Raw genomic sequence first — 20088 nt, forward strand, 5'->3', positions numbered from 1 at the left:
GTCAGACAAAGCAATTGATGATTGGTTTATGAAGATGCTGCTGAGCTTTTGTGTGACCTCTTGATTGGTTAAAAAGTTTATAAAAGACATTATAACTAGAATTTTGGTGGTTTCTGAGGTGATGGTGTTGAATGTAACACCTTAAGTGTCTTAACATTCCCTGAGACTGATGGGCCATGCAATAAAATCCCTTTTCTAACATCACTCAGTTGGCCCTGTGTGCTCTGATCCCAATAGTCCTTTTCCTCATCTTTGGGAAACTTATACCCCCCAATAAGGAATGGGGGTTGTCCTTACTTAACCTCCTTTGCCATTAATGTATTGATAACATTATTTTTGTTATCCTTCACAGAAGCTGCCAGGTTAAGTCCTAATTGAGCTTTCACCTCTCTCATTTCCTTTCTGCATTACCTAAAGACATCCCTGAATATTTCCTGAGTTTCCTCCCCTCCCTGTCCAAAGGTGATGTGTCCATGATCTTTCCTGAGTTCCTGGAAAAAGCTCCATGCCCAGCCAGGCCAGGCATTTTCCTCACTCATTCATCTTTTGGCACACAGGGACAGGCTGCTCCTTCCCCCTTAAGTTTACTTTCTTGAGGTGTGTCCATCCTTCCTGGACCCCTTTGTTTTTAAGGGCTGTTTCCCTTACAAAAATCAGTACCTGGTTCAGTTCTCCCCAAATCTGCATCCTGAATTGGCCAAAGTTTTCCCTCCACAATTCCAGTGTAGAAGTTTTGTTGCTGCCCCTCCTTCTGTCCCAGAATATTGAAAACTCGATTATTCCATGGTCACTGTACCCCAGGCAGCCTCTGACCACCACATCTCCCAGCAGCCCTTCTCTGTCTGTGAACAGCAGGAGACACAGCTTTCCTTGGCACTGGGAGTGTGCCCAAAATTCCCTAAAATCAAAACTGCTCAGCACCAATGCAGCACTGAGAAGCAGCATTCTTGATGTGGCCGGATGCTCGGGGGGACAGCTCCTCCCAAAGCCGGGCATGCTGAGCACAGGGAAGTTTCTGTTTCTATTCTGTATTTTGCACACACCCATTCATTGATTGTCCCAGACTAAACAGACATATGGTAATCATGAGCCCAAAATGATGAACATATTTCCCCTCCCCTTTCCACATGCATTCTTCTGTGCTGGGGTCTCTCTGCTGGTCCCTGCTGGGGCTGGAGCCCAATGTTCCAGTGGGCCTGGCTGAGCTGGCAGGACACTGAGGCTGGAGAACTTCCAGTTCCCCTCCTTCCACCATGGGCATTGTGTGGTGTCCATGGGCCAGTGGGTTTGTGTCATGGGGTGACTTTACCTTCAAGATAGCTATAAGATGAGCTATGGAGATAAACAATAGTGTTCTGAAAAAACTCCTTTAATTCATGACAGAGTATATAGGGAGGAATAAAGTAATTCAAAGTGTGGATTTTGAGCAAAAACTCTGTTCCAGTGAGGTGCTGGAACAGAGTGAAGTGAAGATTTGAGGCCTTGAGGGGCAATGAGAAAACTGTTTCCAGGGAGGCTCACAGAGACAGATGAAGAGAACTTTTGCCTTTCAATAACTCATCTTTAACAATGACATCCCTAGACTCATTGACCCATACACACCTCAGAGTGATGTGAAATGGGAGGAGTGAACTGATGACAGGATTTCCAGGCAGCTGGCATCAAAGAAATAGAAAACTATAACGGAAATAGTTTTCTCGTGAGAAACCCCATAAATTAGCAGAAGAAGATTTCTGTTTCTCTACAAAGACTGATGAAAAGACTCTAGCAGGAATTGGGACTGTTTTAAACACCAAAGTTCCAAAGTTTTTTGTCTCTATGTTGTTATGTGAACAAGAGAATGGTGGGTAGTAGGGGATAAAGGAGTTTTCTGGAGGTTTATTCTGGTTTTCTTATTCTTGTAGTTTTGTTAATAAACTTTCTTTATTCCTTTTAAGTTTTAAGCCTGTTTTGCTCTTGTTCTAATCCATATCTCACAGCAAGAAATAAGTAAGTTTTCTAGTGATTTTTAAGTTACTGCTTTACAACCACAACATTTATTTGGTGCGTTGGCCAGGAAAAAGAAATTGGCAAATCTAAACCACTACAGTTTGGAGAAGGAGCAGTGTGTGCTCACCTGGGGTAGACAATTGATCATCTGGTGACATGAGGTGACAGAGTGGACTGTGACATCATGGGCTGTCTCTGTGACATCACAGATTTAGATGTGACATCACAGGGTGGAGGTCTGACATCACAGAGCAGACTGTGACATTACAATGTGGCTGTGTGACATCACAGAGTAGTTTGTTACATCAGAGACCAGTTGTGTGACATCACAAAGCAGGCTGTGAGGTTACAGAGCAGGCTATGACATCACAAGGTGGAGGTCTGACATCATAGAGCAGGCAGTGACATCACAGAGTAGGGTGTGACATTACAATGTGGCTGTGTGACATCATAGAGTGGTTTGTGACACCAGAGACCAGTTGTGTGACGTAAAAGAGAAGGCTGTGACATCACAGAGCAGGCTGTAATGTCACAGAGCAGGCTATGACATCACAGAAATGGCTGTGACATCACAGAATGTGCTGTGACATCATGGAGTAAATTGTGACATCACAGAATTCACTGTGACATTACAATGTTGCTGTGTGACATCCCAGAGTGGTTTGTGACATCACAGACCAGTTGTGTGATGTCACAGAGCAGGCTGTGACATCACAGGGGGCTGTGTGAGGTCACTGCGTTGGTCACTCTGCCCCAGCCCCCCCTCACACTGACCCCCCCAGAGAAGTCCAACATTGTCCATGCCCAGTGGGGTCCCCTGTCCCCCGCTGTCCCCCCGGTGCTCCTGGAGCCACAGCCTAAGGATGTTGCACAGGATCCAGCCCAGAGCCTGGCACGGGGACAAGGGGCCGGGGCTGTGTGAGCAGGACATCAAGGACATGCATGATCCCGGTCCCTGGGGCCTGGCTTGGGTTCCCCAGGGCAGGAAAGATGTCTGGCAGCTGCAGCAGGCTCACGCCAGGGCCTCCAAGCTGGGGATGCAGCCCTTGGGCTGTGAGGAGAGGCTGAGGGAGCTGGGCTTGTCCAGCCCGCAGCAGGGAAGGCTCAGGGGCTCCTCATCCCAGCCTGGCACTGCCACCCAGGAGCTGATGGAGAACACAGAGCCAGGCTCTTCACCGGGGGCTGGCCAGAGACAAAAGACAATGGGGGCAAGGGGAAAGAGGGGACAGCAGTCACGACAGCAGGAAACCTTTGTTCCCATGGCCTCAGCCACGTGCTGACATGCTGCCCCCTCCCTGTTCTTTGCCATTTGCCAATCCACACCAAATCAAGCCTTGAACCACCTGCTCTGGGCCTCTTGCTGACCCCTTGGGCTGCAGACTTGCTGAGATCCTTTCCCATTCAGCTCTCGGATGATCCTGGGACAATGCTGGTCCCTGTTTGAGACTGGAGCAGAGCAGATGGGACAGGAGCCCTCCAGGGCTGTAGGGGACCTGCACCTTGTGAGGTGCACGAGCACATCTCATCAGCTGGGTCAGTTGAGAACTTTTAAATAATGTCAAACTTATTCCACCAGGAGGAAGCAGGAATATCCTGGAATAGTACAATGACAGGAAAAGGAATACTGATCTTCCTTTCAATTTGTGTCACCAATATTCTGTCTCTTATTTCATGTTCTTCCTCATTCAGGAGTTTCCACCTCTCCTGTTTAAATGGCCGTGTCTAAGGACATCTCTTAACGAGAGCAGCTGCATCTGTGTCCTTCCCATTGCTCCCAGACTTCCTCCTCTAGCTGCACTCTGGGCATTCCAATGGCTCTCAACTGAGTGGCTTCACACTTGGAGCTTCAGGGAGTTGCCCAGTCTTTCAGAACTTCAAATAACTCCTCATGAAACATCTTAATTGTGTTTATAGCTCTTCCAATTCCCTTTGTCTTTATCTAAAAATGTTCCTGTATGGATATCCCTGGTGGATCGTGGGCACGTCAGATGCTGTTGGGTTGTCTCACATTGCTGAGGGAAGAGTTTTGATGTTTTTCAAATGGTATCACGTTTCCATTTTTTCTGTGGGCCAAGAAGAGAAACTTGCTGTGCCTCTGAGTCTCCCCAGTTGCTGAGCCCCAAAGGACACAAAGGCGCTGAGTTGTGGTTCTCAGTGCAGTGGTGGCACTTGGAGCTCCCTCCATAGGCACAGCAAAGCTGCCGTGTCCCACAGAGTCCCTGGCAATGCAGGGATGAAGGGAACAGGCCAGGCTGTGGGGATCAGGGCCAGGGCACGGCCAGGGATTTGGGCTGGTTGTGAGGCCAGGGCAGGACGCGGCCCTTGGCCTTGCTGAACCTCATCCAATTGTCCTGGGCCCATGGCTCCAGCCTGCCCAGATCCCTCTGCAGAGCTTCCTGCCCTCCAGCACAGCCACACTCCCAGCCAGCTTGGGCTCCCCTGGCAGCTGCCTGAGGGGGCCCTGGGTGCCCTGGGCCAGAGCAGCAATAAAGAGATTGAACTGAGCTGGCCCCAGCCCTGAGCCCTGGGGACACCCCTGGATGTGGCTCCATTCCTCAGCTGCTCTGGGGGCCAGGGCTGGGATGAGAGCCCAGCCCTGAGATGGGGGGCTTTAGGGACAAAGGCTGATGGATTGTCAGCCATAAATGGTGATAGTAAAAGACTCTAAAATCATAGAAAATTTGGAGAGTGAGGAAGAAAGTTAGGCTTGGCAAGCCTTGGGAAGAGTGTTGAAAGTAGGCCCTGGGAAATGTTAGGCCTTGTGCTTGCTAAGATCCTGTGAAACTGTACCTGTGTAAGCAGTATATGGTAAATGATACAATTGATAGATGTGATTAGATATAATTATTGTTTAAAGAGTAATGAGAAACTATGTTAAAGGTTTGAGGGGTATCACAAGAAATCCATGCTTGGGTAAAAACAATGTATACAATAGAACAATGTAATTTTAATAATTAATATGTAAGTTATACAACAATAGAGTATAAAAACATGTTCAGCTCAAAACCAAGACGGGTCAGATTTGGGTATGTGTCCCCCTGATACCCAGAGCTCTTCAATAAAGCACCTTCATATAATCATTCTGTGATTGTGTCCCTGAATGCTAACAAAGGGACTTGATTTTCAGATCTATTCTGAGTGATTTAGGAGGTGCTCAGGATCAATATCAACTGGAGATTGCTGATATCAATATATAAACAGGAAAACAAAACTAAATAGGATAAAAAAACCTCTGCATTATTTAAAAATAAAGTATATTCTTTTTGAATACACTTCTAAAATCTGTATAATTAACTACAGAAGAATTGAAGGTAGGAAATTAAATTACTCACAGGAGGTAGTCTTGTTGGAGCAATTTGAAATGTTAATGAATTTTTGGGACTGAATTCCTGGGCTGAAGAGATGAAGACTGAACAAGCCTCTGGAGAAGTAAAACTCATCAGGGAACCTCCCTCCAAGTTGCTGAGGATCCATCCTCAGCAGAGCAGGAATGAACAGATCCCAGGCTTTCCAGGCTGCTGAAGAGCTGTGAGCTCACGTGCAGTCCCAGGGGCTCCTTGGTGACATCCCAGGGCTCCTTCATCTTCCTAAGGCTCGTGAGGTGACAGTCCCAGGGCTCCAGGGTGACAACAGAGGTGTCTCCACGCTGCCAAGGAGCCAATTTGTCACAGGCAGTGACAGGAGTCCAGTGGTGACATCCCTGTGCTGCTAAAGAACAGTGAGGTCACCGACACTGCCAGGGGCTCCAGGGTGACATCCCAGCAGTGCCCAGGCTGCCAAAGAGCTGGGATGTCACCGACACTGCCAGGGGCTCCAGGGTGACATCCCAGCTGTGCCCAGGCTGCCAAAGAGCCGGGATGTCACCGACACTGCCAGGGGCTCCAGGGTGACATCCCAGCAGTGCCCAGGCTGCCAAAGAGCCGGGATGTCACCGACACTGCCAGGGGCTCCTGTCATGGGCACAGTGGGAGCTTCAGGCAATGGTTATTAGAGAAGCTGCTGTTGGGTCACCAGGTGCAGAAAGGACCCCCAACACCCCAATTACACACCAAGATCCCCCAAGCCAGGACCCCCAGGCTTTCTCAACTCCTTCTGTGAGAGGAGCCTGGGAGTGGCTGGATCCAATTCCAGTCCCAGGATTTGTAAAGGATTTTTGTGTAAAGGATTATACAGGTGGAATTGAACCTTTGTACAACTTTGTCTCTCAAAATGAACAGCAAAGCAGAAGTATTTATATACATATAAATAAGATTGATTAGGATTATGACTCGACAACAGGGTCTTAATCAGAATTATTTACTCCACTGTATAGTGGCTATAACATCTATTTTAACATAGTGCCCGAGGAAAGATAAAACATTGAGATGAAAGAGGCCCTCAGGCTCCTGAGCTGGACAGAGCTGACCCAGGGCTTTGGACAGTTCTGAGCCTTCATCCCTGAAGACCCCTCAGTGACCACCAGAGAGAACTGTGCATGCCCAGAGGGGTGTGGAGCTCATTACCATATGGAATGGGGATGGGAGGGGCCAAGAAATGAATATGCATGAAGCACATTGTGCAATCCTATGCATATGTAATACCTTGGGGGATAAATAGAGAATGTACACCTTGTGACGTTTTCACATGTCTTTGGAGGATCAATCCCCCGTGTGCCCGGGAACCTGTCAATAATAAATAATCAAACCTACTTTAAACTCCTGCAGTTTTAGAGTCTTTCCATGTGTCAGTTTTGGGGAGCCAGGCAGGAGTCCTCTCTATCCCCCTGTGGGAGCACACGGGGATGGACTCCCCAAGGCGCGCCCCGGGATCTTCTTGGGGTACTCCTCAACTGGTGCGCTCAGCGCAGGGATAGACGAGGAACCTGCTGCCCGTGGATCAAAGGGTTTCTATTATAATCCAGCCTCGGGGGGTCTGGACTAAAGGGCTGCTGCTGCTGAGCCCCAGGGAGACGTCCCTGCGCGTAGCCTCGTCCCTGCTGGGTAAGGTGGGCTTGCAAGTGACCATGGGTCAGTGAGCGGTGCAGGGACCGCTTGGGCTGATTGCGCGGCCGGCAGGAGGGGACCGGCTGGGGCCGGCAAAGGGGGGTTCATTGACCAAAGGGATTGGCCACTGGCAATTCTGGGGGTGGCTGGAACGAACCCCTGTGTTAATGCTGCTATTTGGTGAAGTGTGTTATGTCCAGACTTTTGGTTGTGTGTGACTGACTGAGACAGTGGCTGAGACCTGGTTAAAACAACTGGAAGTGTAGTGCATGATGTTAAGAATATAGTTTTGGGTTTTTTGTCTTTCACTGTAGGATTTTCAGCAGCCATTGTGTATTTTTGCAGAGCTTTTAGTGATTTGTGTGTATTTCTGTAGCAATACTGCTCTCTTGTGTCAAAAGTTATAATCCCAGCACACTGGTAACTTTCCTTCACTTTCTGTGTTGGATACGCTGTGTGTTCAATCTTATTAGTCATAACAAGCAGTGGAAGGGCTGAAAGAACGCTCCAAGCCTGGCAAGGCAAATTAAAGGACTACCTCTGCCCCAGAGGTTTGGCCTGGACCCTTGGGAGTTTGTAAACCCAGGGCACCACTGGACAGACAGAGGGAACGAGCGGGTGTTATTAGAGGAAGTTTATCAAACTTCTGCCGGAAAGATCACAGCTTTGGATTGGGAACAGCCCTCTCCTAAAGATCTGGAAATGCCAGAAGAGACAGAAGGGATGCCAGCAATAGTGTGTATTTGTGCTATTGGGGTGTTTCACTCACAACAGGGACAACATTTTGCGTGGGTATTATTCCAGTGTAAGGTTTGTGCACCTCGCTGGCACTGCTCTTCTGCCCAACAGCCCAGGGGGTGCCCGCAGTGTGAGCGAGGACAGGTTGGTCGTGAGCCTGAGATCTTAAAGCTTGTGTGTGGAAGGACCCATTTTGTGCCTCTGACTTGGGTTGTGCAAAAGAAGAGTGGGAAAAGACTGTGAGAAACTGGGAGGAAAAATTTAGGTGGAAATGGGATAAGATAAGAAGAAGATAATGGGGGCAGGATAGAGCAAAGAGGTACTTGTTACTACATAACCAAAGAACAATAGCTTAGCCAGCTAAAGGAGAATCCCTGTTGATGAAACAATGTCCTTCTGCAGGTAGAGAATCCAAAGGTCAAGCAGCAAGAGAAGAATTTGTAAAGCTTTTAGAGTTTGAAATGTAACACTGTATGGTAATGTTGTAATTCTTATAGGCTATATGGAAATTTATTAGTGGGTGTATCTTGCAGTGATTTGTTACTGGGACTTAGAACATTCACTATGGAAAAGGATATAATGTCTTGTAACAAGAACTTCACTCTTTTGTTCCCCCCTCTTTCTCTTTAAGCTCTCCTCTCTTGTCCTCCCCACTCTCTTACCCCTGGCTCTTGCTCTCCCGTCTCCAGTCTCTCTCTCCCTCCCTGACCACGTGTACGCCGAGGCTGGCAGCAGAAACGGGTCTCTTCCTCCCTCTACCCAAATAATAAATTGCTTATACCTGAACAGCTTGACCCTGGAGAAGTCTCTCACTGCGAGCGTTTTGTACATCTATAGCAGTTCATGCTTTTCCTTAGACACCAGGGGAAGTGGGATGAGCTTTGGGGTTGTGATATGTTTTTCTCCCTCTGGAATAACCCTGAATGGCAGAGGGACTGTGGGATCAAAGCCCCCTCTGATCCTTTGGTGTTGGCCCTTGAGAAAGAAAATGAGGCCAACAAAGGGAAGCTCAAACGGTGCTGTTGGAGCTGCAGCCTCGGCCAGAGGTGCATCAGGCTGAGTAAGGCCTATCCAGCAGCAGCCCAGCAAGAACAGAACTGTACTCATTTAATCAGCCCTCCCTTTAGGAGGCAGCAGGAGGAAGAGGTGCACTTGGAAGCTCCATTTGCCCCTCTGCCCCCTCCACACCTGCAAGCTCCATTTCCCCTCCACCTCCTCCCGACAGCTTTAAGGGGGCATCAGCCCCAACACCCCCAGGTAGCCCGATTGCATCCCGGAGCAGAAAGCAGGTACTACAGGCACCCTTGTGGGAAGCAATAGGACCAGAAGGGACAATGGTAGTTAAGGAACCCTTTTCTCCTCTCCACACAGAGGCCTGAGAAAAGGTCACAAAGGATTATCAGAGTGACCCAGTAAACACTGCCAAATGTTTACGATATATAGTCAAAAAACATAACTCAGATTGAAGTGACACACAATTGTTATTGGATGCATTAACCAAAACTGAGAAACAATTGGTTCTAAAACCAGCAGGGGACCTGGCAAAGGACCATTAGAAAACATTACAAATGGATGGAAAAGAATACTTTCCTCTCCAGGACCCACAATGGGATCCAAATCAGTCGAGTGCAAGGGGAAAGTCAGAAAGCTGCCAGGAGTGGAGAGTGAAGGGAGTGGAGAGGGCTGGACCTAAAACCATGAACTGGGCAGCCTTATATGCAATCAAACAAGGTCCCTGGGAATCTCCCTGGGAATTCCCAGATCCTTGGAAGGACGCGATGCACAGACACACACCACTGGAGCCGGGCTCTGAAGTAGGAATACAGCAGCTAGTTCATCTATTTCTGGAACAATCCACGGGGGACATGAGGTGTAAACTCCAAAAGCTTTGGGGGGCAGATGGGTGAAACTTAGAAGCCTTATTGGAAGAGGCATGGAGAGTTTTCAGCAATTGAGAAGAGGGATATAAGCAAGAAATGAAGAAGCTAGTAGCAGTGGTACAGGAGGAAGGAAAAGGGAAAGGAAGGGATGGACAAGGACCACCCAAACGAGGCCCATCTCAACTGGGTAGAGACCAATGTGTGTACAGTGGAGAATTTGGTCACTGGAAAAATGAGCGTCCAAAGTGGAAGTGAGATGGCCAAAAGAAAGAAGGGAAAGGAGGGGTGGTTGCAGTCACACATCCACAAGAAGACTGAAGGGGACCTGAAAGGTCCACCTCAACAGATCCCCTGATTATAAAAATGAAACTGGGAAAAAAAAATAAAGTAGAATTTTTGCTTGATACTGGAGAAACACTTCTGGTTTTAAATAAGGCCTCGATGCCTATGAGTTATGAGAATTATGTTATGGTCAAAGGGTGTGGTAGTTTAGCATTTAGGGCAAGAAGTGGGAAACACCCACAGCAGTGATTCCTCTGAGAGAGGCTGTGGGGAGTTCCTTCTGTGCTTGAGATCAAGCCAAGAGCTGGCCAGTTCTGACAACTGACAGCATTCTGCACCACTGAAAAGTAACTTCACCTTTGTGAATGCCACCTTCTAAACACCCAAGCCCAGGACCTGGTCTCTTTCTTTGCAGCCTTGAAAGGCAGCAGAGCTGTGGTGTGGCTGGCCCCGCTCCCCCGTGGCCTGTGCGGCCTGGGGGGGGCTGGGCCGGAGCCCAGCTGCTCCCGGGGGGAGATGGAGACTGCGGGATCCCCCCCAGGCCAGGCCAGGCTCTGCTGCGGTGCTGGCTTTCCCGGGAAGCCCTCCGGGTCCCGTTCCAGCGGGGTGGCCAAAGCCCTTCCCAGGGGAGCCCCCGGCCCCCAGGCTGGGCCAGGCCACGGCTGATGACACTCGCCAACACCCCCCCTGCCCCCCGGCCCGCACAGACAGCTCCTGAGAGCTGGCACCAGCCACACCTGAAATCCCACACCACCACTGCCTGCCATGGCTTGGGACACATTTAACCCTTGCACTGCACACAGGAGACCTGCAGACTTTAATCCTCTCTCCAGGAAAAGAAAAGAACCAAGTGACACGGAAAAAGACAACGTGAAACATCAAGGTCAGTAAAAGAAGGAATCAAGCCTCAGGTGGAAGGAGAATGAGGAGATGCTCTCATAAGCTGAAATAGTCTTTTGGTAGGGTCATGGAGATGAATAATTATGTTCTGAAAAATAACTCCTTTAATTCATGAAAGAGTATTGGGGGATTGAAGTATTCAAGCTGTAGATCTGGGCAAAGGTATCCATTGATGAAGCCAAGCAGATGTGGAGTAGCTGTGATCCCATGAGAGCTTGAACAGAGAGAGAGGGAGATGAGAGCTGATGAAGACCCTTTGGCCCCAGGGGGAGAAGAAGAAAACCTCTATTCTCAGAGATGAAAAGAACCTTTGCCTCTGAATAACTCATCCTTAAAATAAAACCCCTTAGCTCATGGCCCATGAACACACCTCTGAGTGGTGTGAAAATGGGAGGAGAGGGCAGAGTTTGTGCCCTGGTGACTGCCATTTGTAGAAATGAAAAGCAACAAGAAAACTGCTTCTTGTGGAGATCTCTCCATGGCATGACAAGAGAAAACTCCTCTCCCTGCACAGACTGATGAAAAGACTATTGTATAGTTGGCACTGCTTTAACATCCCAGGTTTTGTCTCTGCCGTGTCACTTGGGAAAGGAAAAGTTGGGTGGGGGGGGGAGGAAAAGTTTCTGGAACTTTTATTCTTGTTTCTTATTCTTGTAGACCTGATCATAAAGTTCTTTTTTTTTAAATTTTAAGCCTGATTTGCCCTTCTCCTAATCCATATCTCACAGAAAGAAGGAAGTAATCTAGTGATTTTAGCTAGAACTAAAACCCACCACCCTCAGCCACTCCTGACAGGACTTGTGCTCCAGACCCCTCAGCAGCCTTGTTGCCCTTCTCTGGACACGCTCCAGCCCCTCCATGGCCTTCCTCAATTGGGGGCCCAGGACTGGACACAGCACTCGAGGTGTGGCCTCAGCAGTGCCCAGCACAGGGGAAGAATCCCTGCCCTGCTCCTGCTGGCCACACCATTCCTGATCCAGGCCAGGGGCCATTGGCCTTCTTGGCCACCTGGGCACACTGCTGCCTCATGTCCAGCCTGCTGTCCATCAGTGGCCCAGCTCCCTTTCTGCCTGGCCGCTGTCCAGCCACTCTGGCCCCCGCCTGGAGCACTGCAGGCCTTGTTGTGGCCAAAGTGCAGGAGCCGGCACTTGGTCTTGTTCAACCTCACCTTGTTGGCTTTGGGCCCTGCATCCAGCCTGTCCAGCTCCCTGTGCAGAGCCCTCCTGCCCTCCAGCACATCCACACTCCCAGCCAGCTTGGTGTCAGAATGGTTCCATGAGGCCCTGCAGTGTCACAATGGTCTCCACGGTTCCATGACACTCCGTGGAGTCACAGTGGATCCTTGGTGCTTTGGGCCTGCAGTGTCACAGTGGATCCTTGGTGCTTTTGGCCCCAATTGGATGATGATTTTGTGAACCCTGCCTTTTACCCTCCCCAGGATATCTCTGATTAGCTGATGCTTTGGACCCTCCCTTTGAACCACCTCCCTATTTCAGCTGTTGCACGCTGGCATTTTCTGTCTTTTGCCCCCAAGATTCCCCAGAGCAATAAATCCTCTGTTATCCCATGCAAAAGACCTCCCTCTTGTCCTTGCCTCCTCAGAGCAGAGTGACAGCTAAAACCCGTAGAGTACTCTAGTCACAGCTGGGCTCATCCTGCTCCTGGGGTGTGACCCACTCCTGTGCAGGCCCAAGTGACAGAGCCAGATCAGCTCCCGTGAGATGTGATATATTATCCTTCACAGAAGCGGCAACGTTAAGCTCTAATTCAGCTTTCACCTCTCTTCTTTTCTTTCTGCAGGACCTAATGACATCCTTAAACATTTCCTGAGTTGCCTGTCCCTCTGTCCAAAGGTGATGCACCCTCATCTTTTTCCTGAGTTCCTGCAAAAGCTCCCTGCCCAGCCAGGCCAGGCATTTTCCTCACTAGCTCACTCTGGTGTTGGAGTCTGGGATACAGAGTGTGTGCCCTTGTTTCTAATACTTAGTTCTAGGATTCAAAGAAACACTGAATTTCATATGACATGAAATTCATGAGCATGTTTTCATGGTGATACATGAAAACAAATGTTAAAGTTAGATAGGAAAAGTGTAAGTGTGTAGATTAGAAAGTTTCTTAAATCACTGGGTGAAAAAGTAGTTTAGAGAACAGGAGACAAGATGCAGGATTTAGGGTGTTGTCTCTTGTCCTTCTCCTTTCTTCTTTATGTTCTTCTCTCAAGGGTTTTTTGGGTAGTAGTAAGTGATTGGGTAAAAAATGCCGCAGTGCAGCGCACAGGTGTTGGGTCTTTAGTCACTAAGAAAAATAATTGAGTTGGCATCTGTTAATTGGGTAAATGGACATATAAAAGACCTGAAGAGGATCTTTGTTAGCCATTTTACCCCTTTTCTATCATAATGCACATAGCTCCTTGTACCTTGTAATGCTGATAAAAGAAGAATAAACAACTGAGACCGAACAAGAGAAAACTGCCTCCCTCTCCTCAATCTTCAGTTGAAAGGGAAAAAGAACCTAATCTAAAAGTCCCTAACGAGACACCCAACAGCAAGGGTTCTCTCAGCTGCAGATGACGATCGATGAGGACCTGCAGAGGATTGAAAGATCCATCTTTCTTTTAGAGAAGTCACTGTCCTCACTCTCTGAGGTTGTCTTACAAAATAGATGTGGGCTAGAACTTCTGCTAATGCAGCAAGGAGGCCTCTGTGCCGCCCTGAAAGAAGAGTGTTGCTTTTATGCTGATCACACTGGAGCGGTCAGAGATTCTATGGCTGAACTGAGGGAAAGATTAGCCCAGAGAAATAGAGAGGCTCAACAAGGGTGGTTTGAATCGCTGTTTAACCAGTCTCCGTGGCTGACCAGCCTGGTGTCCACTCTGATCGGGCCAATCGTAATGATCTTACTGGTGCTAAACTTTGGACCATGTTTTAAATAAGCTTGTGTCTTTTGTCAAGAGCCAACTAGAGAGGGTCAACATCCTGTTTGTAGAAAGACAGCAGATGCTCCAAGAATGCACTTGGTCACCGCGTGTGCCTTATGTTTGTTAATGAAACACTGCGGTGTCTATTTAATAAGTCTTTAACCTTTTTACTTAAGTATAGTGCACCTTATATTTTTACTCAAGTCTATTATGTCTACTTTTAAAACTTTTCATAATATAGATAAATTAGATAAAATGATTAAAAACAGATAACGTTAGAACTTACAAGACTAATACACCTCATATTCTAGCAAATTTAGTTAAGCATTAGGAGGGGGGAAATGTGGTCAGCTAGGGCCCGGTGGTCGGAAGATATCGGGATGTAACGGAAAGATGGAGTCACCCCCCTCCTCCATAGTTTATGGTAATGACCCCCGTAATTAGCCAATAGCACCTAGCTGTGATGAAAGCAGATGGGAGTGACACTGTGAACCTAGGTTATAAAGTGTCAAATTCTCCAGCAATAAATGCCATTTTTGCCATCCATCACATTGGTGTTGGGTGCAAATGGACTGAGTGACCTGGGATTGGTCACTGTGCCATTCCTGAACCAAAGATAGAGCAATCTCTCTTTCCTGGAAGGTGTTCAGCTTTGAACAAACTAGTGTTGCTGAAGATGAGCCCAGGCAGTGGTGACTTAGAGCATTTGATCAAACTCCCAGAGTATCCTCACATCTGTTTGGACACAATTTCTCTTTGTTTTTACATTGTGAATGCTTTCTCCTGCCCCGCTGCCTCCTGCTTGGAGTTGTACGCGCAGCAGAGTCCCAGAGATTTCTCAGCAGGCCTGTGCAGCGAGTTCTGAGCCAACGTGTGGCTCTGCTGCCATCCCAAATCTGCCCTTTCCTTGCCCAGCCTGAGCGCAAGTGGGGCATGTGCTGGGCGTGGCTGGAGATTTTCATCACCAAAATCCTCCAGCGTCAGGGCATTTCCATCTGCCCATTGCTTTGGAGAGCACAAATCACAAACCACCCATCTCAGCTGATAAATGTCATTGCTTGCAGATTGCTGCAGCCGCACAGCTGAGCTACAAATACACATGAATCCATTTCAGTTGAAAAATGGCATTTATTACAAATTGCTACACCTGTCCTGACAATACACAACTATAAAAATCTCAATTAAGTTTAAAAAAAGTAATTTATTATATTAGCACAACAATGCCGTGAAAAAATATACAAATACCAACTTCAGTTAGCAAAAACTTCACTTATTGCTAACCTCTACAAGTCACTCTAGACAAAAATCAATGAGGTGTTTAACAATTTAATTTATTACAGGATACTACAAGCTTACTGCCCATATAGAAATACAAAAATATCAGTCTCCCTCTAAATAACCCTGTACTAAGAATTCGTTCGATACAATTATACAACTATACCACTTCATACATGTTTAAATAGAACTAAATACCTCTATATATACATATAGAACAATCTACAGATGGAAATACAGATTAACTATTACATATTTCATACAATATATATACATATAGATATATAATCAGAGGGATCCCAGCCGCCCCATCTTCAAAGCTTCTCCCTCGGTCTTTCCCTCCCATGCAGAGCAGCTCTCCTGGACAGGGACAGCAGATGGGACATCTGGGAGGCAAAGGGAACAGCGAGTCAGTGCTGGGACCTTTCCCTTGGCAGCAGCTGCACTTCCAGCAGGGAAGCGAAAATCTCCGAGCCTCCCCAGGAGGGTTGGCAAGAACAAGCAGGCCGAGCGGGCCAGCGTGTGGCGAGCGCAGGTGCGGCGGGACTGTCCCGCAGCCCCCGGCAGCCCGGCACAGCTCCCGGGCCCTGCCGGCACAGCTGCCTTGCCCAAGGACAGCCCCGGTGCCGGCCGGGGCAGCAGCGCTGAGCAGCCCCAGCACGGGCAGGGGCCGCTCCTGCCCGGCCGGGCAGCGCCCACGGCCAAAGCCCACGCCACCCTCAGCCCTGCCCGGCCTCACCAGCCCTGGGGCCTCACCCAGGCTCTCGCGTGGCCCCAGCACATCCCTGCTCACTGCTCTTGCTCCAGGCCTTCAGCTTCTCCCTGCTGGCTCCTCTCAGTGTCTGGCTCTCCTCAAGCTCTTCAGGACAGCTGTGGTGGCAAAAGTGGAGGCTCTGGAATTGGTTGCAAGGCCTGGCAGAGCTGCAGTCCCTGAGCTCTGTGTGCTCCCTCCTGGCCCCCTCCATCCCCTCAGCCCCGCCGTCCTCTCGGCAAAGCCCCAGCCCCCTCTTCAGTTTCTTGGGCCTCTCCCAGGCCTCTCCCCCCGCTCAGTCCCTTCTGAGCCGTTGTGTCCCCTCAGAGCCGGCACAGCCCTCAGCCTGTGCCTCTGTCACCTCCGTGCCACCATGGCCCTCTGCTCCCCCACAGCCCTCAGTGCCCCTCACACCTCAAGGTTTGCAAGGTCCCTTCAGCATCAGCGCCTCCTCAGCCCCCTCAGTCTCAGCGTCCTTCAGCAGCTCCTCACAGGACAGTGCCTGGGGCCAGCGGCAGCTCCCACCGCTCCAGGGACAGCCAGGGCTGCAACTGCTGCTCCGCCTGGCCCGGCCCCAGCTCGGACCCAGCACAGGGGGACACAAGGGGCACAGCGGGAAAAACAAGAGATGAAAAAGGCAGCCAGGGGGGAAAGAGGGAAAAATGCAGCCTACACAGCTCAATCTATGTTCCTCCACATCCATAGAGCTCTAACTAAAGAACTATGCACATTTATAAATGTAACTGTGTGTGCATATAAATGTTACTCTCTACATATATCTATGCAAATTTGAAAATCTATAAATCTAACTGTATACATAGAAATAAAATCCTATTGCATGCATAACTATATATACAAATGCTACAGATGGATAAATAGAAACACCTATAAATACAACTCTATCAATCTATACTTGTAACTATATGTATAAATAAATCAAGATAAAAAATCTCTAACTGTATCTATAAACAGAGGGATGCCACCTGCCCGATGGTCACAGGCTCTCCCTCTGATCCTTCTTCCCACGCAGGGCAGCCCTTCTGGCCAGGTAGATCACATGGATATCTGGCAAGGAAAGGCAGCTCTCAGTCAATGCTGGCCTCCGTGTAGCTTTCCCTTTGCAAGTAAACTGTCCTGCTAGCAAAGGCTGTCAAAGATGGCCTGAAAGGCACACTCTCACTTGAGAATCTGAAGCCTGCTCTTTAAAGGGAACAGGGATCCTTCCAAGTTTTCCAGTCTTGTGAAGTTCTGAAGTACGCCAGTCAATTCACAACCCTCCCAGTGCAAATGGCACCCCCGAGAGATTGAAGCACAGACAGTGCCAGCTGCCACAAAGAAGCCCAGCCTTGTTCTTTCTCTGGGCTGACGCAGAGACGTCAGTCCTCACTGCAGTGGCTGAAGCTGAAGGCTGCTGTGAGCTGGGAACCAATTGGGACACGCAGCTTGGTGACACAACTGCCACCAGCTCAGGTTTCTTGCCGGCTCTCTTGCCACAGCAGAGGACTCGGTGTCAGAGCCTCTGGAAAAGCATGGAGGGGCAGGGCTCAGGGAGCCTGTGCCAGTGCAGGATTGGAACTAAAGGCACCAGGAAGCACCAACCCTGCTGCAGACAAGGACTCAACTCTTCTGATCTCCCTTCCTGTCAGAGGCAGACTCAGAGCAGCTGTCTCCCATCTCTCTAAAGCAGGCTGGGCTCACTCCTTACCAAGCTCCTCGGGCTCCTGGCAAACGTTCACACAGCTCCCGCAAGCAGGCAAAGCTCCCTCTGCTGCAGCCTTGTTCACAGCCTCCCCTCCTGAAGAGCCACGGGCAACACTAGGATTGACCTGAAAAGAAAAAAAGAAAGAAGGAAACGCAAAGATCAACCAATAGATTCTGCAGGGGTACAATCAGAGCCTGCCAGATTTCCTTCTGTGCACCAACAAATTGCTTTTGAAAACTGCTGTGCGGGAGTTTGCAGAAGACAAAGGGTCATCATGCTAGGCAATAAGATATGGGCAGTTCTTCCCAGAAAAAGGAGCATCCAAACCTGGCAAACACCTCTCATCCTCACTTAAGGGCTATTCCCCCTTTTTCATTCCCTCTTCCTTAGCAAATCTTGCTTGAACAAGCAAATCCTTCCGTGTCCATTCCCAGCTGAATTCAAGAAGCCTTTGCTTCTCAGCCATGCAACAACATTCAGAAGCTCTCACTCCAGCCCCTCTCATCCCTGTCCAATGGAGTTACCTGAGCAGAGGGAGACCTTTCAGGCACAGATGGTGAAAGCATCTCCTCCAGTGTCTCCAGAACAAGGTCCAGATCCAGCGGTGGCAATTCCTCTTCCCCAGGAGTACTCCAGACCCAGCTTGGGACTCTCCATGCTGCATAACCAGCACTGCCAGCTGGAGCACTGGGGACTGAAGTGCCCGGGGCGGCTGGAAGAATCCAAAAACATGGGTGAGGCTCCAAAATGAGGCTTTGGGATGCAGAGCTTTATTGCTGCCTTGGATCAAACATCACAGGAAGCGCACAGCAACCTCAACTCCAGAAAGGTATTAAAAACTTCCCAGGGAATTGGAAGAGTGAGCTCTTCCCCTTCAAAAGTATTATCCTAATCAACGTGTACATAGATTAAAGTATGGCTTGTGAAACTGATCTAGACATACACACAGAAATAATCATCTTTAATCACAGCCTTTTGCATCTTCCCAGCAGCTTTGGCATTTGGCTGCTTGAGTTTCTCATCACAAGAGACCACAGAAAGTGCATTCACCCAGGAAGAGGCCAGAGGTGCAGACACACGAGCTAAACATAAACTGCAAGTTTATTCTAAGGAGCAACCATGGAGGTGAGGCCATGGTCCGCAGCTGCAACTGTTCTGGGGACTCCCAGCGTGCACTGAAATTTCATAGCATTATTTGTGGGAAAGACTGTTGGAAATGGAAAATCTGCAGCCTTAGAAAAAGCCTGGATTGATGGAGTGATGAAAGTACACAGACATTAGGTAGAGTAATTCTAAACCTATGTTCTTACAGTTGCAAGTAAGAATATGCCTAGTGTAAGGAAGAAATTCTATGAAGTAAAATAGTTGGAGGTATAAAGTGTAATAGTGTGATTTATAAAGTAAGTTAGAGATCTAGGAACTATAACAGAAGTGTGTGTGAATACGTGACCTGTGAGCTTGTTGGTTAAAAGACAGACGCAGTGTGGCAAAATCAAGTAAAGGTGATAAGAGCTTAATAAGTGAAAACAAACTTGGTGTCAACTGTCTACTGGACTAAAAAGTTATATATTGCCATGTGGAGAAGGAACTCATAACTTCCTTGAGCTGTGGTTGACTTGTTGCCTGTAAATCTCACGCCTCGGGACTGATATCTTATTGGGCTACTTAAGCAATAAATCATCTCAAAGCACGGTGGTCCCATCCCTTGTATTTCATCTCAACAAAAGACAATCTGTAAACTCTGCAATATCCCATCAGAGTCCTAGTTTGGCTTCATCCAAAGAAAAATGGGAGTTCACCTGACACTGACCAGTTGTGGAGAAATGTTCTTTGCCTCGCCCTTTGACCTCTACACAGAGGCTGCCTGGAAAATGGCCAGAACATCCTCCAAATCTGCAGCAAGGACGGGAAAAGCAGACAGAGATTGTTCTGATATTCATGATCCTGCTTCCTAGTACCCTTGACACCTGATTGTCACAATCAAATGGACACATGACAGAGCACCGCGGCAAAATACTTCAGTCAATTTTTGTGATCTTTCTGAAAAGCCAGGGGAGAGACACATTCCGTACCTGATGGGATGTTGGCTGGCAAGTGCTGCTCTGGAGAAGTGCAGCTGCTGCTCTCTGGAGAGGCCGCAGAAGTGCTTTGATGGTGCGCAGGAAATGGTGGAGTCATGAGCTCTGGCTGGAATTGAAAATTCTGTGTGCCTGGCTGGCCTGATGAAATCCCAAGTCCAGATGTAGCAAACACTTTCTTGGCACGTGCTGGGGAAGCTTCACGCCCTTGAGGATCTGGACTTGTCCTGCAAGGGCCTGGAGGCAGCTCTGAATCCTCAGGTGAGGCAGCACTGCGCTTCTGGCACCAAGGAGCTGTGCAGCAGGGAGGGAAGAAGAAAGGAAGCAAAGGGAAGGCTGGGTCACTACTGCTCCTCAGCTGTGTTTCCCTTGGCAGCAACTGTACTTCTCCCAAGGAAGACAGAAGCTCCCATCCTCCCAAGTAGGGTGAGAAGGAGAAAATTCCCCACATGTTCTGAAGCTTTGCAACAACCAATTCCTTGTCTACTCAGCTCTCCCGTACTTATTCACCTGTCTGGGAAAAGCATCCCGCTGCCATTCCTCGGCAGGAGGCAACTGCCAGAAAGCCAGCTGCCAGCTCTTCTCCCTTCTGCT

At 48.7% G+C, this 20088-nt stretch overlaps 2 protein-coding genes across 3 annotated transcripts in view; both read right to left on the reverse strand.

Annotated features, from left to right (window-relative positions):
- The window catches only part of LOC147649094 (uncharacterized), a 111796-nt gene that overhangs the window by 80516 nt on the left and 11192 nt on the right, over nt 1–20088 (reverse strand). For both annotated transcript variants that reach the window (XM_086864982.1, XM_086864980.1), the window contains 6 exons: nt 19489–19788; nt 17941–18128; nt 17420–17540; nt 16129–16779; nt 15720–15833; nt 15122–15349 (listed from right to left, as the gene is read on the reverse strand). In XM_086864982.1, coding sequence (XP_086721108.1) covers nt 16709–16779; nt 17420–17540; nt 17941–18128; nt 19489–19788 — 680 coding nt within the window. In that variant the 3' untranslated portion in view covers nt 15122–15349; nt 15720–15833; nt 16129–16708. The remainder of the gene's footprint in view (nt 1–15121; nt 15350–15719; nt 15834–16128; nt 16780–17419; nt 17541–17940; nt 18129–19488; nt 19789–20088) is intronic.
- LOC147649096 (uncharacterized) overlaps nt 14797–20088 on the reverse strand; it is a 62258-nt gene continuing 56966 nt past the window's right edge. The window contains exon 9 of the mRNA XM_086864995.1: nt 14797–14854. The gene's annotated coding sequence lies outside the window, so the exon portion shown is untranslated. The remainder of the gene's footprint in view (nt 14855–20088) is intronic.

This window comes from Cyanistes caeruleus, chromosome 28, assembly GCF_971803275.1.
Source record: "Cyanistes caeruleus chromosome 28, bCyaCae1.hap1.1, whole genome shotgun sequence".
Classification (NCBI taxonomy): Eukaryota; Metazoa; Chordata; class Aves; order Passeriformes; family Paridae; genus Cyanistes; species Cyanistes caeruleus.